The sequence below is a fragment of the Pyxicephalus adspersus genome, chromosome 7 (genome assembly GCF_032062135.1).
Source record: "Pyxicephalus adspersus chromosome 7, UCB_Pads_2.0, whole genome shotgun sequence".
Taxonomy (NCBI): Eukaryota; Metazoa; Chordata; class Amphibia; order Anura; family Pyxicephalidae; genus Pyxicephalus; species Pyxicephalus adspersus.
This window is the reverse complement of record NC_092864.1, coordinates 12,077,350-12,102,023: the sequence shown is the minus strand read 5'-3', so window position 1 is coordinate 12,102,023 and position 24,674 is coordinate 12,077,350. Positions and strand designations below refer to the sequence as shown.

Below are 24,674 nucleotides of genomic sequence, written 5' to 3'. Positions count from 1 at the left end.
CTGCTGGCTGATGAGTACTGGTGCTGACCAGGGCCTTACAACTTGGAAGTAGGTGAAACATTCCCAATATCACCCAAATTTGTTTAAAAGCTCTAAATGAGAACGCTGCATTGAAAAGCTTAGTACTACTAAGGGCAGCATGGTGGCTCAGGGGTTAGCACTCTGGCCTTTGCCAGGTCCCAGTATCTTTATTAATAAAGAGTATTTATATAGCGCCAACATTTTACGCAGTGCTGTACATTAAATGGAGGTTGCAAATGACAGACAGATACAGACAGTGACACAGGAGGTGAGGATCCTGCCCTGAAGAGCTTACAATCTAATGTTGGACCAAGCCGTACCTTTAGTAGTCCCCCCCCCCCCAGGTCTGTATGGTATTACCACCCCTCCCATCTCTGACATAGAAATCCATATTACACCTTCCCAGCTCTGTATCAGTCTGCCTCTTGGCTTTACAGCGGACAGATGGGGCAATACCTGCGCCAGGCACGGTTGCAATGCATGCATGCGTGATGTGTTAGGGGAAGGGTGGGGGGATAAGAGATATTTAATATTCACATCACACAGGGAGCTGACACCTATATTAGGCACTGCTAGGGAAGCAGTAAGCTGTGGGATATCAGCAGAGGAGCTTTGCACCTGTACAGCTGCGGGGAGGCGCATGAAATCCTATCGGAGCTCTTAGGGGAGTGCGCTTGCCAAAAAAAAAAAAAAAAGCCTTGGAAAAGAAAGGAGTGAGCTTGTTGCTGTGCCTGCCACACTCCTGTGACCACAGACAATGTAAAAGCTGCTTTTGTTTCCTGAGAGGCAAACACTTCAGACTATGGGACTGGATTATAAAGCAGCCCGCTAGACTTAAAAAAAAAGGATCATTCAGCAACCGGCGAGCTTGGGGATGAAAGGCTTTCGGCGGCAATAAGCGGATAGAACGCAGGTGGACGGGCAAAACTGGCGATTACTTTATTCCAGCAATGGGAAACTTAAGGCAAGCTTTGGAAAAACACCGACACGCAGGTAAGCTGAGATGAAAAGTTATTCCTTTTATTAAAGATATGGACTTTTATTTTATGGGGGGGTCAGCTGATTAGGGAAATTCTCAATTAAAATTACATTTTTTTTCCTAAAAAATTCTGGGGGTTGGAATATTTTTGATTTTTCTGATATTCAAGGATTTAATGCATATTGATTTTTTTAGGGGGGAGGGGGCAATAAAGGGTTAAAGTGTTAAATTAATATCAAAGGAGTAAAGTGAAAAATGAATGTTAAAGGGTAAAATTAATGTTAAAGGGTTAAAGTGTAAAACTGATGTATAGTAATATGGAAGTGAAAAGTGAAAAATTTAGGAATTGAGTTCACGCATTGCGACCCCCCTCCCCTTCCCCAATGGGATAGGTAACAAGGGTCAGTTTATACACACGGCGGTCCGCAGGTGTAATATTGCATTACGTATGTTGGGTTTATTTGTAAAAGGCTGCGACCAATCAGAATCATTTCCTAATTGACAAGTCGGTTGCTGTGGATTGATATACTTTGCACAGAATTATCGATATCAGATAAACCTGATTCAACCTTATGTTATCCCTAAGAGCCGAAACACAGAATCTGATTGGACGTCGGCAGAGAGACTTCTGCTTGATTTCTGTGGGTCACGATATAAAGAAATAAAGAGGAATAAGAATTTGGATGTGTATGCGTGCGTTCTGCAAAATCGATTAGAGAGGTAAGGTGCTCAGGCTCTGGGGGAACTACAAGTCTCAGCATGATAATAAAAATAGCCATTGAATGACTATATTATGCAAAGACAAGAAACAAGGCTAGCAGGGCATGTAGGTACTTGTAGTTCTCCAAGGCAGCCTTTGCTGAGAATGGATTAAATCCTTGGGAACTACATTTTCATGGTTATGAATTGGATTCAGGTGCTATGTAGTGGTGGAACTACAAGTCTCAGGAAAGAAATGCAATACCAATGCTGGCGGGATCCACTGGGACTTGTAGTTCTACAAAACTCAGCCAAACTTCTAATCCGGTGTAACAAGTAGAGGACCAGGCTTCCCATATCATGCGTGTTACTACAATGCGTTCGCATGCGTCAGCCCATGCGCCTTGACATACGTTATGCCACACGTTAGCGTGCATTGCGTTGGGTCATCTCGTTTATTTAAATGGCCAGCGCAGTGCATGAAAAGTGCCAGGCGGCGTTATCTTGCCATCTACGAGGCGTTTGCTCAGCTTTAGGACATGCTGACACTTGTAGTGCTCCGGGCAATTTAAGAATGCGCTGTGTTGGGCACTAATTACTACAAAGTGGATCCTAACACTTTCTACCCCTTCTAATCCTTAACAGTCAAGTCGTTTCTGACATCTTGATAGATTTCAACCAAATTATTACCTTTGGGTGGTTGCAATTTTATTCCGTCGTGTCCGCAATGCTTTTGTATGGTGTGAGCTTCCAGCAAGTGTAGAACCTGTGACATTTAGCGCTGATCTCTTCTATGGAAAGTGAAGGAGAATGCGAGGCTCCATGCAGCATCCTCCCCAATAGTAAACAATAGTGGTCGATCAGGGGTGATTAAAATCCGGAATTTTTAGCTTTAACCCCCTGGTATTTATATCTGATCTCAGTTGCAGCAAACAGGCAGCGAGGGGTTAAGCAGCGTCCTCCTCCCCCTGGGGCTTATTAGACGCTCGCATGCGATTGAGCCCTAATTTAGTTTTATCGCAGCGATCGGGAACAAATTCAGTTCTTATCTTTATTGGAAGAACTATATTGGGGAAGTTGATGATAAGCTTTTTTATTATTGTTCCCACATCATGAAGATGATTAGATTGGTTTATTTATATCGCCTGTCGCTGGGGCTCGCAGATCGTTTAATCACACAATCTCCCCAGATCTATATATAAATGTTATTTTTACTTCTCTCATTGGCTGCCTCCGGGAACCTTTTATCATGTTAATTACAACCTGTCTGGCCGGTGGAGCTGTGGATGGGAGAATTGATATTGGATTGATGTGGATGGGGAGGTGTCCATAGTGCACAATTCTGTCTGGGTGCAGAGCTCTCAAATTTCTGCTGTGTGGGTATGTGGGTGTGATTTGTAGTCTGCTGTGTGTGATTTGTGCTGTATGTGTGTAATTTGTGTTGTGCATGCATAAATGTGTGTAGGTTTGCTGCTGAGTATAGGTGTGTGAGTGATTTGTGCTCTGCCTATATATATATATGTGTGTATCTAATGTGTGTATGATTTGTATAGTGTTTATATAGATATAGGTGTAGGTGTGCTGCTGAGAAGAAATGTGTGTGCATGTATAATGTTTACATTGTGTATTTATGTGTGTGCTATTTGTGTACTATGTGGTATTATGATTTGCATTATATATATATTGTATGTGTGTGTGTAGCCATTGTGTATATATGTGAATTGTGTAATATGAAGTATACATGTGTGTACTTTGTGCACTTAGTGTGTGATGTGTGTGCTGTATATATATATATATATATATATATATATATATATATCCATTGTGTATGTGTGTGTGATTTGTGAATTTTGTAGTAAAGTTTGTAATATATACATATATATATATATATATATATATATATATATATATTAATTATATGCATTCTGTGTGTGTGTATACTTTGAACTTATATGTATATATATATATGTGTAGTATTTGTGCATTTGTGCACTGCTATATATTGTGTGTATGTGTGATTTGTGTACTATGTATATCTGATAATCGTTTGCTATATATATATACAGATATATGTTAAATTGATATACCTTGTACGTGTGGTATTTGTGCATTTGTATATTTATGTTGTTATGTGGGTTATGTATATGTGTGATGTATATGCTATGTATATGTGTGACTTGTTGCACTTTTTATGTGTGATTTGTGTATTATATATTATGATTTGCATATACTGTATATATATTGTATATGTATTTTGTGTGTGTGTGCACTTTGTATATGTGTGATTTATTTGTTAGGTATATGTGGTAAATGTGTGACGAGTGATTTATTTGTTAGGTATATGCACTTGGTAAATGTGTGATGTGTATGCTGGGTATATGTGTGACTTGTTGCACTTTGTATGTGTGATTTGTGTATTATAGCTATGCGTGGTTTGTCTTATATGTGTGAGTTTTTGTACGTGTGATTTGCCTGCTGAACCCTTTGAACTCATTTTTAAAACAGAAATGGTTGTCAACAAAGGGTTAAATCTAATGATTAGAATTGATAAAACAGTTGTCTCTCTTACACTGACCAATAGGAGTCCCTCAGGGGCCAGCAAAGACGCTCTCATTGGGCAGCAGAATGGCAGCAACCATAAAGTCAGAGAGTCAATCTCTGGAAATTTCATGAAACTAAATCAGAAAAGAGCACAGATGGGGATTTTTTCTAGTAATAAAATCAAGAAATGGCATCTTGTAGCATTTATCCACAATCTGTTCAGTCTGACAACAAATAGGGAGATTTTCTTTCATTTCCTGTTCTGCCTTCTGTTAAAAAAAAACCAAGAAGTGGGGAGATTTTCCCCATTTCCTGTTATATCACACTGCCAAATAAAATTAGAAGGGAAATTAAAGGATTTCTTTCCATTTCCTGTTCTGTTGGATGCCCACCAAATTGGAAGTGGGGAGATTTTCCAGCACTTCTTGTTTTGTCATCATCTTAATATTAGGCAGCCAGTGGGCAGATTTCCCCTGTTGTGTTAGTTGCTTGTTAAAGAGGTGGAAATTATGGATATCTTCTCCCATTTCTTGTTATATCAGGCTTCTGCATAATGTAGAACATAATGCAGTTCTTTAGAGAAGAGGGGGGAGGACGCAGAGGGAGGCACCAGCTGCGTCCTCCTCTATAGAAAATGACAGCATTCATCTCCGATCCATGACAGGTGACAAGTCAGAGAGCTTCTGTACACACTTTAATGGGGAAATTTTCCTGTTTCCTGTTTTGTCACACATTTAACACCCATTAATTATACAACTGAACTTCTTTTACTATATAGTTCCCAATGCATGGAGCAAACAAAAAAGTGTTGAAAAGTTGAACCTTTTCCACCTTCCTGCCGAATGAAACCACAAAGCAGTTTAGATGCCTTCACGGTACACCCAATGCCCAAAAAATGTCATAACACGTGAAGGGCCATGAGCTGAGCCTGAGCCAATCAGCAGCCCCATCTCCCTCTGAACCTGTGCCAGTATCTGTACAGGACAAACGTCTTATCTGGGTTAATAATTCATGCTGCCTTGAATGATGAGATGAACTTTCTCTGGCTGAGAGCAAAGCAAATATTGGGGGATTGCTGGAGCTGGGTCAGTATTATCATACAGGAGAGGTATGGGCAGGCGGTGGTGGGGGAGTAGAAGAGCTGGTGGGGCGGGGGGGGGGGGGGGGGTCATTTGTATTATTTCAGCACTTGGACAGTAGCCTGGTAACACGGAATCTCAGTCAATGGGAACCTGCAGGGAATGGAGTCAATCTCTCCAGTAACCAAGCCTCTCCTGCCGCACCCTTTCATCACCAGTAGAAGGTGTCTCATTACAAGCCTTCAGGTCCTGGCTTGGTGTAGGTCCAGTCTGGCAACTTTCTTGGAATGTGCTACTATATAATAGGAGAAATAATTATCTGCACTTCCTAAGGCACGAAAAATACTTTCCTGTATTGTAAGAGGTGTAAACTCCTTCAGGCATCATCCCTACAAAGAACTGGTCAGACCACGTCTGGGATGATGTCCAGTTTGGGGCAAAAGTTCACAAAAAGTATGTTGGAGAACTGGAGGGAGTTCAGAGACAGGTCAGCTAAATCAGTGATTCCCACCCAGGGTTCTTTATAAGCCTAGGTTTACTCCAGAAATTAGCAATTTGTGTCTCTCAGGTCAGTTTAGGTGACACCAGTGATTTTATTTTATCTATTAGGATGACATTCTTCCTCTTGGCCAACAACGTAAGGGGAATTCTTCCCAATGACCACCACACTAATGTACTGTGATCTGTGGACATATAGCAAGGGTTCCCCCATGTTAAAAAGATTAGTAAACCTGAACTAAACTGATTAGAGGCATTGAGGTGGTCAGCTATGAACAAAGATTAGCTGAACTAACTCTGTTATCTCTTGAAGGCATCTAAGAGGGGTTTGACCACCATGTATAGTATATAAAAGGTCCATATAAAGAACGTACTACAACACGATTCACTTTAGGATCATTGTATGGGACAAGGTGGTGTTCTTTGCGTCTGGATGAGAAGAAGTTTAATCTCCCATAGGGAAGGGGTTCATCACATTGAGGTCAATTAAAATATTGGACTGGACTTTTTCGGGAAGTAGTTTAACAAGCTCAGAAATACACAGAATATAAGTGAATATTAAATGTATTGATACCAGAGACTGGTATAGTTCTGATTGTCTTGGGGGTTCAGCAAGGAATTCATCCCGCCGTTGGAGCAGATTGGGCCATGCTGTATAAAAGGTTTTTTCGCCTTCATCTGGATCGCACATGAGTTAAGGGTTCCGAATATGAATGTTTACTAAAATATCTTTATTTAAATTATTTATTTATCATTGGTTGAACTTGATGGACTTGTGTATTCTTTCATGTCCCTCTGCAGCAATATCAATGCTTGATAATGAGGTTCAGGTGACTTTTTTACCCAGGAGCAGCTCTATTTCCTTCCTTCCATACCTAATCTTACATGCTGAGGCCTATTTATGAACCCCATAATAGCTTCCTGCAGTGTGATAGGACAAGTACTCTTTACATGTGTAAGATGTAGAAGACTGGTCATTGTATTTGGATCCTAAAGGTTTGTTTTTTAATGGTGACTTTATGAAGAACCTTCTTCATGTAGGGTGGAGAACCTGGAGATCTGTAGACAGATTGCCACTTCTTTGTTTTCAATTTTGGCAAAGCCGATTGGCCCATTTGCAGAAGCTATTTGAATATTAAGGTGCCAAGCAGTGCTTCCATCACCATACGTTACCGTATTTACCCTAAATTGGTGATTAGGAGGTCCATTCACATGTTTGGAGTGGATTGGATTGGAACTTTTTTTTCTGCTCTCTCATACTATCAGCATTCTCCATGGCACTAGGCAGCAAGAGGACCGTTCTTAAATATTTAGGTCCTTACTCCCCTCCCATCAATAATGTATTTATAGATAAAAAGCCACTTTTTCTATTACATCTGCCCGCAGCTCAGAATACATAAAGCAGGTTTGCGGAGTAAAATGGCTCCATCCACTTTGTATTGTATTTGTTTGTATTTCTTGCTGCTCACAATGGCCTGACTTTGTTTTGTGGAGACGGTGTAGTCACTATGGAGCCATGTCCTGAATAAAGGAAAGAATTTCTTGTCCTGCTGGGTGATCAGATGAGTTCCACGAGCCGTGACGATAATCCCACACAACCCCAACAATGGGAGAGTGATTGTCATTATTCTCCTGCAAGGTAAAGAATACGGATACCTGGAGTCTTTGTAGTCACATGACCTGCTATGGATGGCTTTAAATATATCCAATCGCCATAAAAGCGTTGGTATATTTAGTACAATAATGGTGCTATTGTGATTGGCACAGCTGACGTGATCTATAATTATATCAATCAGCTGACTCGATCTTTATTTATTTATTTATTTTTTTAAATGATTCACAAATTTAGTAGAAATGTTTTTCTTTACTAACATTTTTACTATGGCTACCATATTTACAATGATTGCCCCCATCACAACTTTAAAGAGTCTTTGGAGATCTCCAAATTGAAGGGACATTGGAGATCACCACTTTGAATGGTCTTTGGAGATCAACACTTTGACTGGTCTTTGGAGATCACCACTTTGAATGGTCTTGGGAGATCTCCATTTTGAAGGGTCTTTGGAGATCTCCATTTTGAAGGGTGTTTAGAGATCTCCACTTAGAGGGGTCTTTAGAGATCTCCACTTTGAAAGGTATTTGGGGATCTCCACTTTGAGGGGTTTTTAGAGATCTCCACTGAAAGGTATTTGGAGATCTCGACTTTAAAGGATCTTTGGAGACCGCCATTTTAAATGGTCTTTGGAGATACGCACTTTAAAGGGTCTATGGAGATTGACAAATTAAATGGTCTTTGGAGATCACTACTTTTGAAGGGCCTTTAGAGATTTCCCTGTTGAAGGGTCATTTGAGTTCTCCACTTTGAGGGGCCTATGGAGATTGCCACTTTAAAGGGTCTTTGGAGATCTCCACCTTGAGAAGTCTTTGGGGATCTACGCTTTGATAAATGTGACCATCTTGGGAAATAGTACAGATCAGACTGTCTCATACAGACGCATGTAAATGAACAGCTTCATAATGTGCCTGCCGCGAATTGGACTAAAATAATCACATTACCTCAAAATGGGGACTATACTGATGTCTCCTGATCCTCTTTCTTAGCCAGAAAGGTGCCCAAGGAGGCATTTTAGATCCATGGTGAGCTGTGGTTCCAACCAAAGAGAGTAATGGGGAACTATTTTTGCACAGAGTTGCAGGTGTGTCTGGAGCATGATACACATAAGCAACAAGTCAATTTTTCGAGTGGTGTTTGCACCATGGACATAGTAGCATGCAGAGGTGGTTGCCTGTTGTTCAGTTTATTGTGCCCAGAAACACAGAAGCAGTTTGAAAGTACTGTGGTTTTTCAACGTGGGTGTGAAAGGGCCCTCAATGTCCTGTTATTGCAATTCTTGTGTCATCTCCCCACCACCAAATCAGTCCCCTGTTCATGAATAGTCATTACCAACCTCCTGAGGTCCTCGATGCACTCCTGCAAGCCCACCTACGTACTTGCTTCAGTCCATCTCATGTAAAACTTAGTTGGTTCCAGCACTGTGCTGGCCTCATGGTGCTCCATTTCCTAATCTTAGTTGACGTCTGTGGTGATTGGAATTATAAAATGCAAACTCCATCCCCAAATCCCTACAAATGGGAAACAATAAGTCCCAGCAAAGTCCCTAAGTCCCTAAGTTACCAGCAAAAATTCAGGTTATTATGTGTGAATAAATAAACTTAGCATTCATTGCAAAACATTAAAAGCATACTTTAGCCTGCCGTGCAGTGCCGCATGCCTATCACATCAATGGTAAATGATCAGACTGTCCATGAATATATCTTGTTTTCTCTCCATCTCAGCTTCAATAAAGTTTTGCTTGCATCCAGTTTTCCTAGCCCGTCGTTGGCCGTCTTTGACCTTTGGCTGATGAAGTGCAGTGAAGGGTACTTTTACACTACGGTCTATTCAAACGTCGCAATTATTCCATTTGAAAGCTTTTCCTAGAGATATTTATAGGTTCTATCACAGATAATATTATCACTTCATGCGGAAATGGACAAACCGCAGCAGAGTCAAATCAATTACTCGAAACTCTGAGACACCTATAAAAAAAACCTCAACCAGGCTTTGTAGTTATATGGAGACCACCGCTGACCCCTCTTGACAATTCCTGTAACCTGGCTGTTATACTGACCCTAGGGCACTGGTACTTGAGAAATCCCTAACCTGGAACAAGCATAGAGAGATGCAAAGGACAGCGTTCTTGGAGAAGACCCTGGGCATTGCAAAATTTGGGTGTAAGAATACAGAAGATCCCAAAGATAAAGATGGAAGGAGAAGCTCAAAAAGCCCTGGGGTTGCAGGAAGAGTTCAGGAAACATTATTTCCCATGACCCCTTGGGTGGTGGGAACCCAGATGTGCCCGTTCCGGATTCAGGCCAGGAAGACACCATATTGGGGTTCCTCTATCCCTGATCTGCTTGATCCAGTAGACCCTTGATATCTCCATGAAGAGGAACTGTTGTCATCAGATTGCTGCCACATAGGGAGATTGTCCGCCCCGTGTGATAAGAAAATAGACAATTATAAAATGATACATTGGAATAAAATGTATTGCCCAGGCCCCGCTACATACTCACATCTAGAAAGCACATGCAATTATCTAGAATTGCACATGCAAGTTAACAAATTTTGCAAGGCTTGCTAGGTGGCATTCTATCCAAACATGACTCAGTGCCCAAAGTTGGCCTTGCGCATGCATGAGATTGGGCACCAGATCATTTGCTCGGGTGTAGTGCCCCCTACAGACACAGCTCATACCGATAACGGACATGTGTAAAGAAGTTGGGTGCCGGATTGTACTAAATCCTGCAGCCTACTCAGGTATGTGACATCAGGTGTCTTCAGGAGGCCTTCAAACACCTCCTGTCCTGGAGTTCCTCCAGATGCTCCTCCAAAGATAGAGGAAAAAAGAAGCCTGTATGTATGTGAAAACAAATGCAGACACCGCATCCAAGACTACAATATATTACATTTTTGTTCTTAGGTTTAGATACACTTTAAACACGAATATTGCTGACCTTCATGACGCACCCCCCACCCCATAGTTGTACCGGGGACAGCCCTCTGCATGGGGCTAATTGCTGTTTGTACATTTGGATCACAAACCCCAGAACTCATTCACCAGGATGAGCGGACAGATGGTTCCCCATGCTCCAGATTCAATGGGATTGTCAGCGAGAATCCTGATGAGTCAGAAAAACGCCTGGAATGACTCGGCAGGGCATGTTGTAAGCTGCGTGGCGGAGATGGGCCTGGTGGCGGCAATTAACGTGGGCTGAAATGGAGCCGCATGGAGGGTGACCAGCTGATTCCAGCCGACTATCCGCACATGTTGCTATGTAACGAATGTCAATGCTGTGTAATCAAGACCAACTTTCACTCGGTGAAAATAATAGAGATATCTAACGTGTAAGAATGAAACAATTGCAATAGCCCTGACGTCTTTACAAAGTGACCCCCGTGAATAAACACAAAGGAGTGAAGCTTAAATATGTAGGTGTGAAATGAATGATTCCAGTTTTGTAATCCAGACATCCTTGTCAGACGGCACTGCCAACATCTGACCTCACTTTGCTCTGTTGCAGTTAAAACAATACAGAATGGTCAAGTATTATCCTAGTCTGTGATTGGATAGTAAAGAGAAAGCAAGGTGCTGAAAAGGACATCCTTCTGTTCTCTTATCAGCAACCTCCATGCACAATGCAAATCAAGGCAAACAGAAGAGAAGAAGAAGGATATTCATAAACGTGTTTTTTTTTATTTAAACTCAGGTTAAGTTGTACATAAAGTGTACACAAAATCATGGGGTCAGGACTTCTTATCTTCTTTTTGCCTTAATTTACCTTAATATACATTTTAAGGGGTGGCTACAACTAGAGCCTAAAATGACAGAGAGAGTGGGAAAATTGTACAGTATATTTCCCTCCATGCACAATGTCCAGAGCAGTACATCTTGAGTAGCATATAGTGCCCCCTTCAGTTCTACAGGAATCTAATATACAGAGAGACCATCTGAAAAATTATTTTTAAATGTTTTAATTCATTCAAAAGTAAATTGAATTGTTGTATCTGTTTTTACCTATACAGCCCAAACATTTTTATAACATTTTAGTTCCTAAGCTAAGCTTTTGCTGCAATTCTCAGGTGCTGCAGTAATTAGGTTTCACCACAAGATGTCCTCGGTCTTTCACTTTGCACTGTTGGCTCTACTCAGCCCAGAAAACTGAAGACTTACAGTGAGTGCAGAGCGTCAAACACCTACTACCATGGAGCCCTTCACCCTAAATTGATATAGAGAGCCAAGGGTGGACGTAGGGAGGCGCAAAGGGGCCTCAGACCCTTTTCAGTTAACAGGGGCCCCCAAGTTAGTGGGGGAGCCCCTAGTAACTTCTACACAGGAATCCACCGTTGGCTATGTCGGCCACTGTAGAAAGCAGTGCTGTATGTGCATTGACCTCCTGTATTTATTAGCAATGAATTAAGGCAGCGTATTTATTTTTAACAGGCTGCCAACCCACAGCAACAGACAAAAAAGTGAACCCGCTGCATTGTCTAGGCATGGCAGGCCATTTTCTTTGCTGATACACAACATATGATATTGCTCAGTAAACAGACGTTATGTTTTCCAATAAACTATTCATGTATACAGATCAAGCAATTTGCTCATTGCAAAAGTGGGACATCAACCCACCAAGGTGCCCTTGACAAATCAAAGCCCATTGGTATGACTATGTTTTCCTGCTCGTCCTCTTTTGAAGATGTCACTCATAACATTATATCCTACATGTATAAATTCATCTGCCAGGACTGCTCATACACATTGTGAGATAGGCCATGCTAATCACATGTCATGTGCATTGAGCAGAAGATGCCAGTCAGCTAATCAGATATTCTTAGCCTGAATCCACTTATCTGGAATACTAAAGTCACTTTACCAGACTGCAGTTATAGAATGAAGGATCTCTTTATGCTGTTTGTTAGAGAAACGAGACGGCAGGAGATATGTGCTTTTAAAGAGAAAAGACAACAATAATGTAGAACAAGACAGACAGGAAAACTGGAAACGGGTAAATGTTAAAAAAATCTAATCATAACCTAGCAAGCAACTAAAATAACACACAAAACAAAATAATGACTATATAAATTTTATACATAAAAGAAAAAAGAAAAACACTGCAATAAAGTGCAAAATAACCAGCACAAAGTATAAAATGTATATGCCTAATACATAAAGATTGAAATAATAATGTTATTTTCATTCTGCAGCAGGACAGAATGAGGGAGAGACTTGAGCATCAGGAAACTAATGATGCTTAAAGATTGAAGCTGCTTGTAGCAAATGATATCTCTAAAGGCTCACTTTTGTGGATTTCATACACCGTAATAACCATTTTATGCACCCACTTTGATTTAATATTACACTCAGTTGTTAGAAAGTGATTTTACATCATGCTTTTTGTTAGAAAAAAAATAATAGATACATACAAACTGTTTTTTGTACTTTGCTAGTGATTTTAGAATGATTGGAATTTCCTTTGAAAAGCAAACTATCGATTGATGGGTCATTTTATTGTAGCTATTTCTCTTCACTATTGCTCTGTATCTGTTTTATGCTTTTTTTGCATACTTACATACACCTAATACATGATAAAGGGTTCCCAGAGCACTGCACGTTTTTAAAAAAGACCAAAAGGGAGCAGCTTTTTTTCAATAAAGTTTTATTAACTGATATAAAAGACAAAATAATAATAAAAATACTTTACAATAAACAATACAACAAATGTACATACACAGTACATATAAGAAAAAAAGAAGAGAAAGAAAACAAATTATCATAAGGATAAGAGAGAAAAAAGCAAAGATGGGGTGGGGGAGTGCCCAGATGGGGTAAGGGTGAGATTACAGCAACTAACACATATACAGTGCATGGTAATAAAGAATCACTGGGCCAGTAAGTTAAGATGCCCAGTAAAGGGGAGGGGGTACTTTGTGTACCGATGGTTTCTTTTAACTAAAATACCTTAAGACTAGGTAGTCTCATGTGTTATGTTTATATATACATTTTTCTTTCAATATTTTAAATTGACTGACAGGATAACTATAAATCTACTCATCGATTCCAGAAATGTCTAGCATGTGCAATATTTGACCTTTCCTTTATCAATATACTAAAGCTTTATGTATCCATTTTTCTTTCAGAGCAAAATTCATGCCTGGATGTGATCATTTTCCTGTCTTGAGAACGACTATTTGCATGTGAAAATGGATCCCATTTCTCTTCCGATAGCTTCTGTCCTGGAGCCTGGGACACAGGAGCCCAATCTAACGTCATACCGAAATTTCACCGATAATGGAACACTGGTGGAGCCTTCCATTTCACGAATGAACTCTGTCCTTCTTTCTATTATATATTTGCTTGTTTGTGCAATTGGTCTCAGTGGGAACACTTTAGTCATTTACGTTGTCCTTCGTTATGCCAAGATGAAGACTGTGACCAATATCTATATCTTGAACCTGGCAGTGGCTGATGTCCTCTTTATGCTGGGATTGCCTTTTCTTGCAACCCAAAATGCCATCTCCTACTGGCCCTTTGGAACTTTTCTGTGCAGACTGGTGATGACAGTGGATGGTATAAACCAGTTTACCAGCATCTTCTGCCTAACCGTAATGAGCATTGATCGTTACTTGGCTGTGGTTCACCCCATCAAGTCTACTAAATGGAGAAGGCCCAGAGTAGCAAAGCTCATCAGTGCCACTATTTGGACTGTTTCCTTTTTAGTTGTCCTACCAGTCATCATCTTCTCAGATGTCCAGCAAGATTTAAACACCTGCAACATAAACTGGCCAGAACCAGTCAACATTTGGTCTGCTGCGTTCATTATCTACACATCAGTGCTGGGCTTTTTTGGACCGCTGCTGGTGATTTGCCTTTGCTATCTCCTAATTGTCATAAAAGTAAAGTCTACTGGACTTCGAGTGGGCTCCACCAGACGCAGAAGATCAGAACGTAAAGTAACCAGAATGGTGGTCATCATCGTGGCTGTGTTTGTCTTTTGTTGGCTTCCTTTCTACATTCTCAACATCGTCAACCTAACTTTTATACTGCCAGAGGAGCCGGCGTACGTTGGCGTGTATTTCTTTGTGGTCGTGCTGTCCTATGCCAACAGCTGCGCCAATCCAATCCTCTATGGTTTTCTTTCGGACAATTTCAAGCAGAGCTTTCAAAAGGTTCTCTGCCTTCGCAAAAGCAATGGCATCAAGGATGCAGACCTGACGGAAAACCGCCAAGAAAAGAGCAGTCGAGTGCAGGAGACCATGCTTACGTCTCGAAACTCGGAGTTCAATGGGCACATGCAGACCAGCAAAGTCTAAGCTTTATCTTTCTTCCGCTATGGAAACAGCTACAGAGAATTTGAGGCAAACTCATTCACATATTTATTGGATTAAGGCATTGGATTTGTGAAGAGATCTGTTTAAAGCTGGATGAGCTCAGCATCGTTTAAGGACTCTGCCATATTTATACAAATGTAACTTCTGGTTCCATCATCCGATAATGACGTTCATCTCTCATGTTCTATGCATTATCCAACCCTTCCCCATCCCAGAACAATGTGCCCACAGAGGTTCAATGAGAACCATTTGACAGTCAGTTCACGTGAAGCTATTTCTGTGGGCAATTACCTCTGTGATACAACGTATCTGGCTCATGGTCAGAATTAAACATCTGTGAAGTGGATGCTGCATTGTAATGTAAACACACTTTGCATTTCCATACTAATGTGTGCGCTACATATGACTAAAACTTGCTGGGATCTAATCACTATTTATGCCAGAGGGACAGGTAATGCACAATGAAAGATTGATTGAAAGCTGTCATTACTTCTATTTTATTTAAATGTCCACAACCCCTAATATTACCAAAAATAGGCCGTATTTACACAAAAATATATATAATCTAATTTCTATATTTATTTTTTCCTTTATAATAAATATATTTAATAGGAATACAAAGTAATATCATTTTTAGGGTTACATGTAAATATTTCAGTGACGTCCATTGCAGCCTTATTCCCTTGGATATCTAGTAGAATCCACAAAATCAGAATGGCATTGCAAAGCCTTAATGGACAATTTTATTGTTTAAGGATGGAAAATGTGTCTACAAAAGCAGAAGGTGTGTATCCCATGTATTTGTTGTATCAGAATGATGTTCCTCCTGTAGTCTGGAGCCATATTTCAGAGGAGCACCTCAATGTCCCCTTGTGTTTTGTGTTTGAAGCTCCACTTTCCCATGATGACCATCGTGTGAGTCCTGGCTGATGCGTTTCAAGTTGTGTGGTCCCTTCCTGTACTAAATATATCACTTTCATCATTTCCATGCACTGTCGATGTATGCTTGTCAAATATTAGTTGATATAACCCAGTCTGGTCTGCCTTAGCCCATTTTAAAAAGAAAATTATTAAAAAAGTTGTGAACTTGCGGACAGTTGAAAGCAAACTTGATCTTTGCCCTTTGTCTCGTGGTATTGATTAGCCATGTTTATCACGTTGAGTTAGTCCTTTGCAAGCTTTGAGCTTACACAGGACTCCCTTTGCTTGCTTTCAGTCATTGAACAAAGTAGTAGGGATGAAAGGAAGGTAGGGTGGTTGCTTTGACAAAGCCCAGGTTTACTTAAACCATGTCTGGCCATGGTGGTTTGACTGGTCATCCAATATTTTAAGTTCAATTTTCTTAGCATGTTGACCAGTCCATTGGATCACACATTTTATCCATCCAAAAGTTGTTTGCACATTGTTTTGTGTGGGGTTCCCCTTAATTTTCATCCTATAAATGTTATTTAGATAAATAGCTTAAGTGGCCTGGAAACAGTGGTTGTGCCTCCCTGGTAAGAAGCCCATTGTTGAGGGACAGAACCTCTTCATACGAGTTTCAAAAAACCATGTGAAAGTTTGTTGGGTGGCTTATGGTGGAATCCTAAAGAAAACTTTAAAAGAGGGCTTAGGGCATTAGATATGGGGTTACATTATAAAGATATATTAGAAAGATATATGGGGTTACATTAGCACACCTTACCCACATTAGCACACCCTACAAAGAGTTATAAATAAAAAGACATATAAAAACCTTAAAAAAAGGTATACAAGAAGGAAATCCATGATGATCACATTGTCCATACTGTAAATCCACATCAATCATTATAAATAGGAATATGGGTTCATTCATATTCATGCCTTATGGATGATGATGATAAAGGAACATTATGTGTACTATGTATGTGTTAAAACTTTCTTCTTGTTTACACTGTGCACAGAACCTATGGTTTGTTAACTGACACGTTAGTCATTAGGAACCAATCACATTTCAGTTTACTAAAGTCAGTTGACTTTGATGATGACTTCTCATCCATTGCCATAGGTTTCTGCACTTTTTTTCTTTGCCTTATTGAATATCAGTGTGGCCTGGGAACAAGGATTAAAAAGATTTTATCCATTTCTCAGACCACCGGTCTAACTCAGGAATGCTCCTATTTTTAAATAGCCCAAGAGCAAAAAACAAAAAAGTTTGTGCTGTCTCATTTCAAGCCACTAGAGGTCTCAGTCTCCTAAAAAAGTTTGGTCCCTGCGTACTGAACCGGAAAGTTTCTCTATTGTGACATATGGTTGGTTGGTAAAACAAGCTTTGGTAAGAAAGCAAGTATTTAGAAAAAGTGTTAACAGCTAAAAAAGCATGTATATTGTAGGAAAATATTAGTTGTTACTGCAAAATATATATATTCATTCTGCTTGTGAAAATACCTAATGGTTGATTTGCATTTATTAGGGTCTTAATGAGAGCATTTTAGGGTTCCAAATACTCGTTAGTGCAAACTTTCTCAAACTTTTACCATGGGGGAACCCTTGAAATAACTTTCAGGTCTTGGGGAACCCCTTCTATAATTACTATATCCACAGCTCACATTGGTGGTCACTGGGAACAATGTCTGGTATATTGCAGGCCAAGGGGAAGAATGTCACCCTTACAGATAACCAAAAAGATCATTGGTGTCATTTAAAGTAATTTGAGAGGTACACTTTTCTTTTTGTTCACAGAACCCCTTACAACCTCTAGAGGAACCATAGGGTTCCACCTAACCCTGGTTGAGAAACACTGGTCTATATAGTTGGTTGCAAGGACAAGCTTTCCAAAATCATTTGCCAACCTGGTAACTTTTATTGGTACTTGATACTTTGAACCCTAGGGTTCCATGTACCCTTGGTTGGAAACCCTGATGTAGACCGTTTGGGTTAATCTCAGAAGCTAGTATAAGTGCTAGGTGCTGAGGGTAAGAGGAAAGGCAGGGGGTTAGGGTGAAGATAAGTGTTTATAGGTAACAAATGAAAGATGCATTAAGGGTAAGAATCCTGGAAGGTCCATGCCCAAATTGCTGACCCTTGGTCTAAAGATACTAATGGTCCACTGGTCATACCTCCACTGTAGTTTTCAATGAGGTTGCTAATAATATCTGCCTAAAAACTATATCAGTTATTAGATTTGGTGCCTTGGCCTGCATTGCTATAGTATTGACCATGGGTACAATTTGGGATCAAGGGCATTTGTACATTTTCCTACCTCTTGCAAGTGATGCCAGAAAACTCTTAAACAATAAAAGCGCTGGACGTCTAAATTAAACTAGTTCTGTGGCAATGGAATGTATCCAAGGAAGTGGTTTTCACAAAGATGTTTCTGAAAACCACTTGTAAGGCCTTTGGCCCTTTTTCAGCTTGCAATGGCAGTAAATTAGGAAATTGAAGATTCGAGTCTTAGAAATATATTAGATGTCTTCTCTAGCAGGCAAAATTATAAACTGAACTCTATTTCTGACCTCTTCAGGAAAGATCATTGCTCTGACAACTAACCCGTAACAAGATGATTTACTGGTCTATCAGTGATTATCTTTTAGTTGCCATTGTCCCTGAGGGTCAATGCAATTTTCATGTTTATTTTATTTGAAGAGGTCTCCACTACTTCACTTGTAGAGGTCTCCACCCTCCATAACCAACATGAATTGATGTCATGCCAATCATCCTGAGCTGCTAAAGAATGCCCCTTTTTAGCCCTAGAATAAATTGAGCTACTCAATCAGCCTAGATTCAGGCAGATTGCCCAAACGGGCAAAAAGATGTGGACCGAACCTGGGAGGATTCAGTTCAGTATAGGGTAGACTCATTGGGCCTGATTTATTAAAGCTCTCCAAGACAAGATACAAGGAGAACCAACAAACCTGGAATGGATTTTGTAAAATCATTTCTGATTATTTGGCATATGATTTTAATCTTTGACCAAATCCTATTTAGGTTTGCTGGATCACTCAGGTGAGTGAGAGTTGTGAGAGTCTATCTTCTCTTTGAGAGTCTATCTTCTGTAGTCCAAACTTTATTAACTCACGACCACTGACATAAAGGGGGCCTGAGGCACATCAGTAAGTCTTCTCCATCTATATACCAGTGATGGTATTCTCATAGATTCATGTAGGCCCACTCTTTGAAGGCATACTCGTGTTATACCAACATCAACCAATCATTCCTTCCACTCTTCTATGATTCTCTGGCTGAGCCATAGTTGGCAAATTTTTCAATCTTTATTGGATCACCCAGGTTCTCCCATGAGTCCTTAAGAGCTTTAATAAATCAGGCCCATTGAGTTTTGCAACCAAGCTATAGAGTTTTATTAGGTTTATTATAAAAGTTGGAAGATCAGTGCATTGTACAATGCAATTACCAAATATGGTTTGAAATATAGTTCAGTCTTATGTCAAAAAAAGAGAGCTGTCCGGGTCACCTACTGAATCCAACCAGAATCCAGCTGTAAAATATTAAAGGTAAGTCCTTGGGTTTAGATCCCTTTTAAGGAGAACCAACTATGATCAGACTTATGTAAGAATCTGAAGTCCTCGGCTTTTATATGTGCATTGTGTTAGTTTGCATATGGAATGTTAATATTTTTCATTTCTTTAACTTTATGTAAATTGTGTATGCTGGAGTGTCGGGGGAATTACAAGAATGCAATGGAAACAATAATGGAACTATGACCCATATTAACCATTCAGTTTCATCTTTTACTCCTTGGTAGAATAAACCAAGAAATGTTATTGGTTGCTAGATTTGTTGTTGTTTCCCTTGCATGTTCTTTGTTATAAATTGATAAATATTTAAAAAAGTTTGTTTTTTTTATTTTTAGCTTATTTGCATTAAAAATGTTAAATGCAAAGTGCTGTGGTCCCTCTGGCATGGAAGTGGTTAACTGTTGCGTCTTTGTATCTGAGTAACTCGTAAAAAGAAAAGGTTAAACTGTGTAATGTCACTGGGGCACTTTTATTGTCTGGTATTGAGTAAACAGGAAACTATTGATCTGAATGTCTGTATATACAGCAACCATTACAAAGAATTTCACTTGTGAAATGAGGCGTAATGTATATATTATTTATTGGTGTGGAAAGGCAAATGTGAATGCATATTTTCACGCGTCTCAATAAAACTGAAGTTGTTTTTGTATTTTATTACTCCTGTAAAGTTCATTACATTTACATTTCGAGTGCCTGATGGCTGTTGCATTGGGATTGGGGCTGTTCTTAAAGGGGACCGGTTCTGTACTGATGTCCTTGTACTGTGCTCATCGAATGCTGGGTGGATCTGGTAATGGACCATTAGAGCATATTCTGGTAATTTTCTATAGGGTTCATGCCTGTATTGATTGTATTCAGGATATACATTTTTGGGTGTGCCTACTGATCTCTCTACAGGTCCAGATTACTCCCTGATCTCCTATCCACAGGTCCCAGGCTGTCCCTTGATCTCCTATTGTGCCTGATCTCTCACCCATAGATCCAAGTTGTCCAAGGATCCCTCATTCACAGGTCCAGGTTGTCCCCTGATCTTTCTCCCACAGGTCAAAGGGTTTGAGGAATCTCTCAAATATCCAGGTTGCCCTCTGCTCTCCCACCCACAAGACCAAATTTCCCCTAAACCCTTAACCATAGGTTTAGGTTGTCTTTCATTCTCTCAACCACAGATTTGGATCATCCTCTAATCTCCTACCCACAAGTCCAAGTTGTCCTCTGCTCTTAACCTACCAACCCAAGTTGTCCCCTGATCCATCACATTCAGGTCTAGATTGAGTCCTGGTTTCTAACCCACAGGACCAGGTTGTCTCCTGATCTCTTACCCACATGAGTAGGTTGCTGCCTGATCCTTCAATCACAGCTCTAGGTTGTCTCCTGGACTTACCCTCGCCCCCCAGGTCCAGATTGTCCTCTGGTCTCCCACCCACAGGTCCAGGTTGTCTCTTGATCACTTAATCTCAGGTCCAGATTATTTCTTGATCTCTTAACCACAGGTCTAGGTTGTCTTCTGATCTCTCACCCACAAGACCAGGTTGTTGCCTGATCCCTCAGCCAGCCGTCTAGGTTGAACCCTGGACTCCGCACCCCCAGGTCCAGGTTGTCCTTTGGTCTTTTACCCACAAATTCAGGTTGTCCGCAATCTGCAGGTAACTCTACACTTTCACAAAGCTATATCTTTGCTAACTGATCAACTTCAGGTCCAAAATAGTTTTGTATCTCTCAACCACAGGTCTAGGTTGTCCACTAATTGCTCACCCACAGGTCCAGGTTGCCTCCTGATCTCTTACCCACATGAGTAGGTTGTTGCCTGATCCTTCAATCACAGCTCTAGGTTGTTCCCTGGACTCACCCCCCCCCCAGGTCCAGATTGTCCTCTGGTCTCCCACCCACAGGTCCAGGTTGTCCCTGATCTGCAGAAAACAGTATGCTTTCTCAAAGGTGTATCTCCACCTGCTGTTGTGATGCCAGCACAGCACACAATACTCCCCCTATTCTTCCATTCTGACCCCTCACCTCTTCCCGGGGATAAAAGTGGCCTTGTTCTCTGTGGCAAAAGCAACTCCAGGCTGTAGATTTCCTGATAGTATCATCAGCTGGAGCAGCCAAAGGGGCAACTGGGGTATTTGAAACAGCACTGATTCCCATAAAATTCTGCCATTTTCTTCTACTTTAAAAGTAGCAAACACTATCTAGTGATATGAAAGGCATAGATCAGGTTGATAATATCAGGGTATTAAATGTGGGAAATGGGACAGTAAAATAGAAACGCAATGTTAAAAGTGGCGATCAGACTAAAACATGACAATTTTTTCAGCTTTTTGCCGCTTTCAATAGGGTGAACTTTAAAGGGTATAATTTATGTATAAATAAAGCTATTTTCCTGGCACACAGCCCGTCCTTTCCCTTATAATGCAATACCCAGAATCCTACTTACTAAACAATACCTACAATTTCAGGTTTGGCTACAATGCCTTGTATTATATTGTTGCCCAAGCATTGTGCTTCCTAGAAATCTTTTAAAAAAAGTTATTAAGGACTTGCACTGTGTTTAGTGAAATCATGGCAGAGTTTCTCTTTTGTCATTGAGTTTTCCCATAAGAAAGTTCTTTTTTTATGGAAATGTATCCACATTTTGCATGCTTGTGCCAGAACAACAACGCCTGGCCGGTTCCTGTTCATGCTTCACATGCTTTTCCCACCACAGGTCCCACTAGATTGACTCTAATGGATTGGGTCAGTAATAAAGCACGACAAAGAGACGGCTTTCATATTTTTATATTTCCCTTTGTAATTGGTTGGTTTACGATGCCCTTTCCTTTCCACACAGAGCTGCTTCCACTGGGATTTCCTCCATGGAATACACATCAGTCACACAATCTTTGCTTGGATGTGTCACATGACATCTCTCGTTCTGCAATTTGCTTACTGTGGAATATTGGTCTACATTAGGGATGAGCGAGCGAGATTTGTAAGTTCGATCTCGTGGCGAATTCGGCCTTTCTCCCTTACGAAACATTTAAGGTGAGAACAGCCTTGTGATTCGCTATGAAGTCGTGTTCTCTACGAAAAAAATAGGAAAAAAGCAGGGGGCGGGAGCGGCGACTATTTCCTGCGGGAATGGCGCCGCTATGAGTGTATCCTTTGCTCCCAGGATGCACAGCAAGGCCCAGCAGCCCAATCAGGAGAGTTCTGAGCACAGGCATATATACAGAGAAGGAGGAAGGGGTTAGTCCAGGGATGGGCAAACTTTTTTAGTCAGGGGCCACAATTTGAAAAAACATTTGCCAGAGAGGCAGGGTTGATGGTAGAGTGGTACGTGTTGAGTGTCTCTGGCTGGTGCACCCCACCAGCGGGGTCCTTCTCCTGACCCTGCTCGGGGTGGCACCGGCCAGAGCCGCAGAACAACCAAAGGACCAGAGAAACATCTCCATTGGGCCACATAAGGCCCCCGGGCCGTAGTTTGCCTATGCCGAGTTAGTCACTCTATCTTGTGTTCTGTGTGAGAGAAGTAGGAAGAGACATGCATTGTGACAGGGACAGGATAGGAGCCCTCTGTATATGTGTATATTTACAGATATAGCAGTTTTTGATGCTACCTGGTCCTATTTAGCAAAGAAGACCATTTGCTGCAGACAAATTTCTGACCCACTCTAAACAAAATACAGATATTTCAGTCTGATACCTCTTGCTATTTACCAAAAAAAAAGCCAGTTTGCTGCAGAAAAACTTTTGTCCAACGCTAAAAAATACAGATATTTGAGTGTTTGATATCTGTTACTAATTACCAAAGAAGACCATTTGCTGCAGAAAAATTTCTGTCCCACTCTAAACAAAATACAGATATTTCAGTCTGATACCTCTTGCTATTTACCAAAAAAAGCCAGTTTGCTGCAGAAAAACTTTTGTCCTACGCTAAAAAATACAGATATTTGAGTGTCTGATGTCTGTTACTAATGACCAAAGAAGACCATTTGGTACAGTAAAATTTCTGTGCTACTGTAAAATAAATATACAGATTTTTTTTTTTATTTTTTTAAACTACATTATCAATTTATTTGGAAATGGACAAATGTACAGTTTTGTACAAAATGCCCAATATTTGAAACAGTTGAATTAAACAAAGTAGCTATACTTTTTATAATGATATATTTTAACAGACTATGCTGAAACCCAAAAAAGAGTAGAGGCAAATTGAGTTATTCTGTGCTTCATTTTCCCCACATATAAAAGAACTAATAAAACAAACAACAAATAAACTCTATCTAACACTTTCTGAAGTATTTAGGCAGACATACAACTGTATCATTATTGGAGTAGTTCTCTTCCTTTCAAATGGAAATTATTTGTTATGAATCCTACCAGTAAGCTGATACATGGGAGAACCAAATATTATATTGTTCTGTGGTTCTCCAAACAAAGAGGACAAAGTGTGTGTGTGCCAAGGCGTCTCCTAGCACCAATATTTTTTTAGGACCCATTTATGACCCATTTAGAGATCATGGCTTTGTTTTCTCTTATCTCACAAGGAATCCATGGCTGGTAACATCATATTCTTTAATGCCCTTTCTCTTCTCTTTGCTGTAGGACACAAAAGTGCTGAAGTTCTTTGGGAATCTCAGAGCCTCAGTTCTCAGTCACAGCTCTGCTTTTGCTAGGCGAGGAGCATTAGGATAGCTGTCAACTAACAATATAAAGTCAGCGAGCATGCCATCCAACATAGCTTGACACAAATCTAGGAGGTGCGATACTTCCAGAGCCAACACTTTCAGTAAAGTAGCAGACAATAGACGATCGGAACACATATTAGGATTTTTCTCCATCAATGTTTGTTTGATATTCAAGAAATGTACTCGTGCAGACGGCATATTTAAATAGCGAATCAAAACATTCCTTCACAGTTTGATGAGGAAGAAAACCACCAGTCTCCATGGAAAACATGGAAAACAAGTACACATCACCCACCTCTGTATCAAAAACATTATTTAAAAACACACAACATTGGTGGGACAAAATATCTCCTAGCCAACGACAGTAGTCGGTGACCTTTAGGATGCCTTTCTCTTCAAGCACCACTTGGAGACCATTTTTGGTGAGGATGTCAAAGAGGTAAACATGATTTCTTGTACCCACCGGCAACCAACACAGTTTCCCATAGCGACATATGTTCAGGCCAGAAGCTCCCAAGCTCAAGACCTTTTGGTGCTGGAGATGCAGAATCTTTCTTCTATTGCAACCTCTTGGCCTCTTGAATCTTCTACTGGTTCCACATTTAAAACATTTTGCCCAAAAAACAGCCTTGCTCCTCGCACAGCTTCACCAGACTTAAAATCGTTGACTTTAATCAGGAGACCAGTGCGATCTGCATGAACACTAAGTAAAACTCCTTGAAATCCTCCATTAATGGTTGTAATTTTGATAGTCTTCCTAATATTACAGCT

At 40.4% G+C, this 24,674-nt stretch overlaps 1 protein-coding gene across 2 annotated transcripts; it reads left to right on the top strand.

The window, feature by feature from the left end:
- The first annotated feature begins 531 nt into the window (after nt 1–531).
- On the top strand, nt 532–19,888 carry LOC140335097 (somatostatin receptor type 5-like). 2 transcript variants are annotated; one of them, XM_072417477.1, is made up of 2 exons: nt 532–1,014; nt 13,556–19,888. In XM_072417477.1, the coding sequence occupies exon 2, from the start codon at nt 13,619–13,621 to the stop codon at nt 14,726–14,728; it is 1,110 nt and encodes a 369-aa protein (XP_072273578.1). In that variant the 5' UTR covers nt 532–1,014; nt 13,556–13,618; the 3' UTR covers nt 14,729–19,888. The 2 variants fall into 2 exon arrangements, with proteins under 2 accessions (XP_072273578.1, XP_072273579.1); XM_072417478.1 differs by lacking the exon at nt 532–1,014 and adding an exon at nt 1,491–1,720.
- The last annotated feature ends 4,786 nt before the right edge of the window (nt 19,889–24,674 follow it).

Excerpts from the sequence above, each read along its gene's own strand:
- LOC140335097 (XM_072417477.1), top strand. The coding sequence starts at position 13,619 with ATGGATCCCATTTCTCTTCCGATAGCTTCTGTCCTGGAGCCTGGGACA.